This window comes from Hemitrygon akajei, chromosome 25 (genome assembly GCF_048418815.1).
Source record: "Hemitrygon akajei chromosome 25, sHemAka1.3, whole genome shotgun sequence".
Classification (NCBI taxonomy): Eukaryota; Metazoa; Chordata; class Chondrichthyes; order Myliobatiformes; family Dasyatidae; genus Hemitrygon; species Hemitrygon akajei.
The window spans coordinates 45103710-45114891 of record NC_133148.1 but is presented as its reverse complement, the minus strand read 5'-3'; the positions used below and the strand labels follow the sequence as shown (position 1 = coordinate 45114891).

At 43.8% G+C, this 11182-nt stretch overlaps 1 gene segment (V, D, J or C); it reads left to right on the top strand.

Moving 5' to 3' along the window:
• The first annotated feature begins 606 nt into the window (after positions 1–606).
• LOC140716586 (immunoglobulin heavy constant gamma 4-like) lies at positions 607–7065 on the top strand. The segment is given in 4 exon segments: positions 607–901; positions 984–1307; positions 4269–4411; positions 6799–7065. Coding segments are annotated over 4 exon segments (744 nt in total).
• The last annotated feature ends 4117 nt before the right edge of the window (positions 7066–11182 follow it).

Sequence of the window (11182 nt, the reverse complement as noted above, 5' to 3'; positions counted from 1 at the left end):
GCTTTTTCCGATTGTGAAGTAGTTAGAATGTTCTCCATGCTACATCTGTAGAAATCAGCGAGAGTCTTTACTGACATACCAAATGTACTCAAACTCCAAATGAGATGCAGCCACTGTCATGTCTTCTTTGTGATTGCATCAATATGCTGGACCAAGGATAGATCATCAGAGATATTAACACCCAGGAACTGGAAACTGCTCACCCTTTCCACTGCTGATCCCTCAATGAAGACTGGTGTGTGTTCCCACGACTTCCCCTTCCTGAGACAGGAAGATTTCAGGAAATGTTGTCTTTGGTCAGAAACTGCATTTCTCATTGCAATTCACAGCTCTGATACTGCATTTTATTGGCATTCCAGCAGCTAAATGTCACGTAGCTGGGCAACTGACCTGCAGTCCCTGCTGTGACCTGACTGGCTCCTTGATGTTTGATTTTGTTTTCTCAGTCAAAGGTTGTAAGCAGAGATGAGCAACCCACTCTGCAAACAAACCTGATTTCATTCCAATGTACAATTCTGTACAAATTGAGCTTCAGGATAAGTCAGATATTGACAGCAGATATTGTCCAGTTTGTAAATTTTCTATTTCTCATCTACAGAGTTGTCTGTCTTTATCCAAAATCCCTCCATTGAAGAGATGTGGATCAACCAGACCGCTACTCTGGTGTGTATTATTGTGGGTGCTGATCTGAGCCAGGTCCAAATCCACTGGCAGGTGAACGAGGGGGAGAAAATCAAAGCAAATGTGACCAAAAAACCAAGAGAGGAAGGAACCCGAGACACAGTGATCAGCCAACTCCAGACCAGTGTGGAGGAGTGGGCCAGTGGGGTGGAGTACACTTGCTCTGTCCAACAACCTTCTTCAACCTCACCAGTATCAGCACGGAGAAAAAGTACCAAAGGTGGGCAAGAGGTCAGCGATTAAAATGGACAACATTGTTACCTCAGTAAAAATGTTTGACATGTCCATTGTTTGCCCATCAGTTCCAGTGGAGACAAAAGGTCCCAAAGTCAGACTGCTGCCACCACCAGAGGGAGAGACCAAGAGTGGGAACACGGTCACCCTCGAGTGTGTTGCCTCTGGATTCTACCCGAACCAAATAACCATCACCTGGGAGAAAGGGGACTCTCTAATCTCTTCCAACATCAGTGTGAGACCAACTGCTCTGGAACAGGCGGGGACTTTCATTGCCAGCTACGTCCTGACCGTGAGCACAGAGGAGTGGAAGGAAGGCTCAGTTTTCAGATGCACAGTGTCTCATCCCCCCTCCAACACCAGCGTCAGACAGGATGTGAAAAACATTCAAGGTATGATTCTGAGATTCACTCCACTGTTGACATCCTCTGCCACAGCCACAACCCAGGGCCAAGCAAGGTCAATAGGTAACGGCAAGTGTGGCATTGTTGTGGTTGTGTGAGTGGATTAATAATGCAGAGGCAGAGAGTGTGAAAGAATCAGATTTCATCCGATGGTACTAGTACCAGGGTCACTGGCCTACAGTCTGTTCCCAAGCCTCAGGACAACGGCGTGAACACACAACCAGAGGTGACTGTGCCAGATTCTAGTTTGAGATTACAAAAACTATTTCTCTGATGTTCTTTGGTGAAGGACACTGGCCTTCCTACCCTGTTTACCCATATCCATCAGTCCCACACCAAACTCTTCACTGCTCTGTGATCGGCCGGCTGGAGCAGAGCAAGGAATGCCGGCCTTGTCAGTGAGGGAATGATGAAATAATGACTGCAGGATCAATGTTTGCTCACCAGCGTCTCGGAAACATGAAGCAAGTCTATCTGTCAGCAGAATTGGAGGAACTGAGTTCCACTGGAGCAGGCATTGTGGAATGTAACTGGACCCAGACAGTTGTTGAGTTCCAGTAAACCAGAGAGATGCACAGTACACAGCCAGGCACAGAACTAGTGCTGAAGCAATGGTACAGAGTACACTTGTGATGCTATCTCAATGTTATCCCTTTCTCTGTCCATAAATGTTCTCTAACCTGCTGAATACTTTCCACAATTTCCCTTTCATTTCCAAATGTAAAAACCTTTACATTTTAGATGTGGAGAGATCACTAGTGATGTAAGCATTGGCCTGGATGGAGTAAGAGCAGAATATTCCCGGTAAACATCATAAGAAAAAAAGGCCTTTCCCAATAGGAACCCTCTGAAGTTACCCTTCCCCACCAGATGAGATGGAAAGAAGTTGGGTCACTGGGTTCTCTGCAGCAGAGATTCCCATGGACAGAGTGGCTGACAGCTCCAATTGTCAACCTGCAATTGATGGTTGATCCTACAACAGTGTGGTTCACATCACTGAAACAAGTAAGATCACCTGCAAGTCCTTTCTTATTAGCTCAAAATGGAAATACATATTTCATGACTAAATACATCAAAATAAATTATCAACATTTCTAAGATCCTGCAGTTATTGTTAAAACTTCTGTGTGTGAGGTCTGATCCTGTTGGAAACTTGTGTAGACAACTTGAGAGGTTAAATGTCAGCCTGTGTTTGTGTAATCAAAATTCAATAAAGAAGGTATGGAAAGCATTCGGCTGCCAGTGTTCTGTGCCGGTATGTTTAGGATAAAAGTGTGTGACTTAAACATGAGGGGTGGGAGGTGTTGCCTGGTTGGTTCTGAGCTTCATTGTATAAGCAGTTAGACATTCAAGTAGATATAGGTATATGTGTATTATAGTTTCCACTGTGCAAATGATGAAACATTCTGCATTGGTCCACAGTTTGAAATATGCAAAGTTAATTGACAGGGAAAGGTATTTTATCACCTTTGTGAAGACATTTGGTGAACTCATTCAGAAAGTGGAGAGTTACAGAAAGAAGGGACAATATGTAGCCAGTGATGCCCTGGGACCTGCAGCAATGTGTTCAGTGCTGACACTATTCACTGGATCAAAGAGTCAAAGGTTCATTTATTGTCAATATTGTATAATATATGGATAGATTATCATCTATCCATATACAACTCTGAAATTTGATTCTCCAGATAGCCAAGAAAACAAAGAAAGTACATGAAAATTGTTCGAAGAAAAACAGCAAACCCACCACCCATCTAAATAAGAACAGCACCCGATCATCACCCCCCAAAAACACCCTCTCCCACACAAAACAGAACAGAAACATCAAACCCCAAAAGGCAACCCCTCCCCCCCACAAAAAGCTAACAGAACACCAACCCCCAAACACCCTCCCCTCACACAGCACAACAGTCCGATCCATAAACACAGAACCACAAAACCATCTCCGATATCACTGACATTCATTGAAAGAGAAGAGAGGGACACCACACGAGGCAGAGGCCAACCCACCTGTCACAGCGAGCCACACAACAACAGGCCGCTCACAGAATCCATCTCCAGCAGTGATCAAAAGGCAAACTGTCGGTGCTGATATTGGGCAGATACCCACATGACAACTTTGCCACTCACATAACACTGGCAAATCTATCAGCACTCTGTAAGGTTTTAACTACAGAGATACTAATCGATGAAATGAATAGGCAAGAACCAACTCAAGGTCTTGGGACTACATCTAGGAAGGGACAGACTGTCTTGGAGAGAGTGCTGAGCATACATGCACTCCCCGGTGCAAATTACAAGTTGGGATGATGTTAAATGAGAGTGTAGCTTCTGTAATGAAGAACATTAATGGAAGATCTGGTCTATATTTTTGGTGGAGCGAACATAGTCGATGAGGAGAAACGAGTTCATTTAGTTCTGCCCAGGGGCTCCCAAGTTACAAATGACATGCTATAAGGAAACGTGACTCAAATCATCAAGTTAAGTCGAGTTTATTGTCATGTGCACAAGTACCTTGAGGTGCAGGTAAAATCAGAAATTTGCTGCCAGCATCACAGGCATGTAGCTTCAGAGAACACACTAAATCCTAATTTTACATAAATCATCCAAGACAATGAAGAGGGAAAAAAGGCAGTGCAGGACAATACATTCATGCAAAGAAAAACAGACATTCAACTTGAAGAGGTTCATGGAAGTTTGGAACAGTCTTCCACAATGTCCTGTCTGTAGGTCAATTTAAACATGAGAGTGAATGGTTTGGATAATCCCAGGGATCAATGGATCTGAGGAAAAATCAGGCCAATGCAGTTGGTCAAAGATCAACTACAATGTCATTGAATGGTGGAACTGACTCAGGCCTCCTGTGTTCCTGTCTTCCGTTTGTCTTGACGTGATGAGGATGTTGTTGATCTTCAGGAAACATCAACTCTCTCACTTTCTCAATTCTTTCAGAAACCTGCACAGACTTGACAGGAGAGGAGGGGAAGGAAGAACAGGGACACGTGGATGGAAATGACAATGTGCTTACAGTTGCTGCCTTTGCCGTTCTGTTCATCATCAGTTTCCTCTACAGCACCTTCGTCACCGTTGTCAAGGTAACTAATTGATTGACAGAGGCATCCCATGAAACCCAAACTTTCACCTTCCTTATCTCACCACATTGCTTTCTCTGACACTGTCATCCCAACGACAGCACAATCAGCTGACAATGCAGTCTGAGGCCCCTCACAACCCCTGGGACTTTACACCTTTCCTCATTAGTACCATTCTCTGGGCCTTGATAAGCAGAAGGTGGCAGAATGTGAATGGGTATTTGGGGCAACAATTGTGAACTTAAGGAAATCAAGCATTGAGGGAACAGCAGGGTAAGGGTCAGAAGAGGATGATTTGGCAGATGAATGTGTGGCTGAGGAACCGGTGTAGGGGGCAGGGTGTCACATTTCTGGATCACTGTGATCACTGCTGGGGAAGGTGCAACCTGTACAAAAGGGATGAATAACACCTGAACCTGAGGGGGACAAATATCCTTGTGGGCAGGTTGGCTAGAGCTCTTCAGGTGGGTTTAAACTAATTTGGCAGGGGGATAGGAAATGGAGTGATAGGGTGGAGGATCGAGACATTAGTTTACAAACAGAAGCAGTGTGTAGTGAGATTGCTAGCAAGCAGGGACTGATGATTGGGTTAAAATGCAGTCAACAGGATGAGTTGCAATGTAAAAGGGGGACAAAATAGAATTCAATGCTTGCAGTATATGGAATAATGTAGATGAACATGTGGCACAGCTACAGATTGGATTGCATGATGTTGTGGCATCACTGAATCATGGCTAAAAGAAGATTACAGCTGGGGGCTTAACGTCCAAGGATACCCATTGTGACAAAAGGACAGGCAGGTAGGTAGAGGGGGTGGGTTGGCTCTGTTGGTAAAAAATGAAATCAAATCAATAGAAAGAGATGGCATAGGATCAGAAGGTGTAGAATCATTGTGGGTAGAGTTAAGGAATTGCAAGGGTAAAAAGACCCTATAAAGAACAGTGGCAAATATGTGTCTACTAATTACAATAGGAGATAGAAAATGCATGTCAAAAGGGCAATGTTACAATAGTCATGGGGGATCTCAATATTCAGGTAGATTGGGAATATCAAGTTGGTGCTGGATCTCAAGAGTGGAAATTTGTAGAATGCCTACAAGATGGCTTTATAAAGTAGGTCATTGTTGAGCACATCAGGGGATTAACTATTCTGGATTGGGCATTGTGCAATGAACTGGAATTGATTAGAGAGCTTAAGGTAAAGGAACCCTTAGGGTCCAGTGATCATAATATGATAGAACTCACTCTGCAAATTGAAAAGGAGAAGCTAGAGTCAGATGTATCAGTATTACAGTGGAATAAAGAAAGTTGCAGAGGCATGAGAGAGGAACTGGCCAAAATTGTTTGGAAGGGGACATTGGCAGGGAATACAGCAGAGTAGCAATGCCTGGAATTTCCCTGAGTAATTCAGAAGGCACAGGATAGACACATCCCAAAGAAGAAGAAGTATTCAAAATGCAGGATGACACAACCATGGCTGACAAGAGAAGTCAAAGCCAACACGAAAGTTAAACAACAGGCATATAATAGAGCAAAAATTAGTAGGAAGTTAGAGGATTGGGAAGCTTTTAAAAATCAACAGAAGACAACTAAATAAAGTCAGAAAGAAAAAGATTGAATACAAAGGTAAGATAGACAATAATATTAAAGAGGATACCAAAAGTCTCTTCACATACGTAAAGTGTAAAAGAGAGGTGAGAGGAGATATTGGAGCGCTGGAAGATAATGCTGGAGAGGTAGTAATGGGGGATAAGGAAATGGTGGATGAACTGAAGAAGCACTTTGCATCAGACTTCACTGGGGAAGGCACTAGCAGTATGATGGAAGCTCAGGAGTGTCGGGGGAAGAAGTGAGTGTTATTACCGGGGAAAAGGTGCTTTGGAAACTGAAAGTCAGCTGGATCAGATGGTCTACACTCCAGGATTCTGAAAGAGGTGGCTGAAGAGATTATGAAGGCGTTAGTAATGATCTTTCAAGAATCACTAGATTCTGGCATAGTTCTGAAGAACTGGAAAATTGTAATTGTCATGCCACTCTTCAAGAAGGGAGAGAGGCACACAAAAGGAAATTCTAGCCCAGTTAGCCTGACTTCAGTGGTTGGGAAGATCTTGGAGTCGGTTGTCAAAGATGGGGTTTCTGCTCCTATGACTTATGGTCTTACTCAGGACATGAAACTTTAGCCCAACTATGTATCACACTACAGGTCTGAACTGGTACTCAGATTCATGTTTTGTGGTGACCTAAAAGAATACTGACAGACACCTCTTCATGGGCTTCCATCTCCTGCAATGAGGACAGACCGCCTGTTATTTAGTTCACCTGTCCTCACGGGTTAAGGTCTGTGCTGCACCTTGTCACACACAATATCATACTCTCCTGTCTATATTTCAGGCTCAGCAGTGACCAGCAGATACACGCCCCACATTCAGACAAGAGATCCCCGTGTGGCTGCGATGTTTGGAAATGGAGTCTCCATCTCACTCACTCGGCAATCCGAGGCTACTGCACTGCAACTGCTCATTTCAGAATATAAACCTCTAGATGCAACGGGGATGCCAGATGGGAAATGGGGGCACAGAGCCGGTTAGGTGGGCGGAGGGACAGCAGTGGATGATACACTGGGAAAATGGCAGGATATGTGACACTGGAGGGGGTATTCAGGAGGGGAGAGGAAGGTAAGGTTAAGGCTTGGGAATGGGGAGCAGGGGATGGGGGTGTAGTTTGTGATGGACAGGAGGGAGGTGAAGAAGTGGTTATTATTGTTATGGAGGAAGAAGGTAAAATGAGAGGGGGGAGTGTGATGGAGAGTGGGTTTGACATCTTGCTCTCTCAAATTTTGTAAATCAGATATTGTGGAAACCATTGCCTGTAGCTTTTCCTTCAGTTTTCTGCTGGAGTTTATGTCATGATTTGAAATTGTATTAATTAAAAAAACAAAAAGGAGACAATGAAGTGACTGGAGTTGATAAAATTGAGGGAAGCCATTCATCCCATCTTAGTTCCCTCATCACTGCAATGACTTCACCTGCCTCCAAGTACAAGTGGGTAATGCATCCCGGGACAAGTATCGGAGAGATTTCCAGCCTGTAATATATGAGTGTAGCACTACACATACTACTCCCATTTATGAGGGATTTCTCACAGTGGGAATACTGGGGTGCTGCACCCGAGAAAGATATTCAGGACAACAGAGGCTCATTTGGAAGAGTTTCTCAGAACCCTGTTACACATCCCAGAGCCAGATATTGATGGAATGTTTCATAACGAGTGTCTCAATCCCATATTTCAACACATTATCCTAAATCTCCATACTCCACGTCCCATAAAGCTGTGGGTACAGGAGCTTCTCCATTGCACACACAATCTCCCTTCAATGTCTCAGCTGAAAGGCAGCAGCTCTGTCCCTCTGTACTACAGTGAACAGCCAAGTCAGCCTGAATTTCCGTTCTCACGTCACGGAAAATAGACTGAACATCATCAGTGCCCTGGAACAGAATTCACTGCAGGGACCAAAGCTTTTGGTCTTCCCAGTGTTTAGCTGAAGGAAACTTTGTGCATCCTGCAGCATCCCCCATCAGAGAGTGTGGAGGTGTTGGTACAAGTACAGGTGACACAGAACTGGATATCGACCATGTACATGTTTTAATGTGATGACAGCAAGAGAGAGTATTTGAAAAAATCTGCCAATGCACGAAAATACAACAGAGACTGGGGTAAGCACATTAGGAGTAGAAAACATAACCGATTACTAATTAATGCAAACCAAGAATAGAATAGAATACAACAGCTATTTGGGTAATGGACACCAGCACCTGATTTGAGCAGAGTAACTCCAAGGAACAGACATTGGAGGAAGGCAAACAGGACCAGATATTGAAGGAATATACCCTAGGAATAGACATTGGGGAAAACTATGAAAGATCAGACAATGGGAAAAATACCCCTCCACAGGACCAAAATTGTAGTTAATTCTCAACTTTGCTCCTGAGGGAATACGACAGAGATTGGGAATGCACGATTGATCTTCGGGAAGGTTGGGATTCCCGTGTATGAGAAACAATTTATTCAAGAAATTCTCTTATTTGTAAGGATTTGAAGATCAGATTCCCAACCCCATATGCTCCACCTTCAGTCAATTTGGAAAATATATACAGAACTGTGTTTAGAGACTGGAACCAAAATCATGTACTGGAAGAGACTCCTGCATCCAGAATGTAGAGCACATTGTGAGGGGTCTGGTACTGAGTCAGGTACTGGGGGATGTAATTGCAGGAACTAGTGATACCTGCGACCAGGTTCTGCGGAGATTACCTGTCACATGTAATGGCAGGTCTGACCAATAGAATTTTGGCAGAGTCATTCCCAGTGCCGTCTCTGAGGGAATTATATCACACACAGTTTTATAAAAAGGAACAACTTATCCATGGAATTTCCATGGAAACAATTCACTACGTTATCATGATGTAACAATCCAAAATAATAAAAAGTAATCAGTCATGAAATATTATTAATAATGAATTAATTACATTGCAAAGTAATTAAAAATCAATCCTAATCCTGTAGATAAATCTAAAAACAATACAATGATGGATCCATCGTGATACAACATAACCGTGGATGATTTTTAGTTATTCATTCACAGGATGTGAGTAGAATAACATTTCTTTCCCATCCCAACTGCTCTTGAACTGGGTGGATTACAGAGCCATTTAACAGTGCAGTTAAAGTTCAGTTACATTACTATGGGTCTGGAGACAGATACAGGCCAGACCAGGTAGTCAGCAGATTCCCCTCCCTGAAACACGTCAGTCATGCAGTTAGACACCAATCTATTTCTCTAAGTCACGGTCACTGGTCACTGACACAGAACTTTCATTACACATCCCAACTGCCGTGATGTGATCTGAACTCACGTATCTACGTCACAAACCCAGCTTCTCAATTAAATTCTCAGTAACATGAACTGTGTCTGTGTGTGCCCATACTGATTCATATTAGAGAGATCAACAACTACAGTCCAGTGTTTATTTCCAGCCATAATACCCATCTCACGCACACACTCTGCTATTCTCCAACACATTCATCCAATCTACTTCTTTGTGAAACCCCTTTCCCCAGCTTGTACACACAACTTCCATCTGATTCCTCTGCCCTTGACATTTTAACACCATTCTTCCTTCAGTAGCTTTATTCCTTCTTTCCAGTTCGTCAATGCAGCTTCCCTCCCTCTCCTCTCTGCCCCCCACCCACTCCCCCTCCCTCCACCCCACCATGGCAACTTCCTTTGTGCCAATAAACAATATCTGTTGCTCAGCAACTAGACTAACTCTCACTCTTGCATTTCAGCCAACTAGAAATCCAGGATTTGTAACAACTGAGGACCTTACCTTGCCACTGGCCTCTGCTCCCCTCCATAAACGTCGGCTCTCGACACTGACCTGCTCCCTCCTTCTTTCCCTCCATGAGTACATGCTGCCAGTCCTCGAGTATATTTTACACTCTTCACTGCTCACAGTAACAGCTTTGCCTTCTGCTTCCAGTTTGTCTGTCTGTCTGTCTGTCTGTCTGTCTCTCTCTCTCTCTCCCCCTCCCTCCGTCCCTCCCTCTCCTGATGGCTCCAACAGTCTGTTTGTACAAAGGCAGCTTGTCAGAGCCAGCTTCTGACCCCATGCTCTGAGAAAGAATTAAGGCAGCAAATTGGAGATTTGAAGAAGTCTGAAAGGAGCTTAGAGAAGGTGGGAGAGAGAGAGAGAGACAGACAGACAGACAGACAGATTGAGAGAAAGAGAGAAGCAAGGAAGGGCAAGGAAGAAGAGATAAGAACACAAGAAATAGGAGCAGGAGTAGGCCATCTAGCCCATTGAGCCTGCTCCACCATTCAATAAGATGATGGCTGATATGGCCACGGACTCATCTCCACCTTACCTGCCTTTTCCCCATAACCCTTAATTTCCCTAATATGCAAAAATCTATCCAACCTTGGCTTAAATATACTTACTGAGGTAGCCTCCACTGCTTCATTGGGCAGAGAATTCCACAGATTCACCACTCTCTTGCAAAAGCAGATCCTCCTCATCTCCATTGTAAATCTACTCCTTCGAATCTTGAGGCTATGTCCCCTAGTTCTAGTCTCACTTACCAGTGGAAACAACTTTCCTGCCTCTATCTATCCCTTTCATAATTTTAAATGTTTCTATAACATCTCCTCTCATTCTTATCAATTCCAGTGAGTATGGTCCCAGGCGACTCAATCTCTCTTCATTTCTGGAATTAACCTGGTGAACCTCCTCTGTACCTCCTCCAAAGCCAGTATATCCTTCCTCAAGTAAAGAGACTAGAACTGCACGCAGTGCAGGTGTCCCCGCTTTATAAAGTTCGCTTTACGTCACTTCGCTTTTACGAAAGACCTACATTAGTAACCTGTTTTCGCATTACAAAGAGGAGTTTTGCCTTTACGAAAATTTTTCCCATATAAATTAATGGTTCTTCGCTTGACGTCATTTCAGCTTAAGAAAGGTTTCATAGGAACACTCTACCTTTGTAAAGGGGGGTGGGAACACCTGTACTCCAGGTGTGGCCTCACCAGTACCCCGTAGAGTTGCAGCATAACCACCCTGTTCTTAAATTCAATCCCTCTAGCAATGAAGGCCAACATTCCATTTGCCTTCTTGATAGCCTGCTGCACCTGCAAACCAACCTTTTGTGATTCACACACAAGCACACCCAAGTCCCTCTGCACTTTTTACCACTGAAGTAATAATCTGCTTTCATTTTT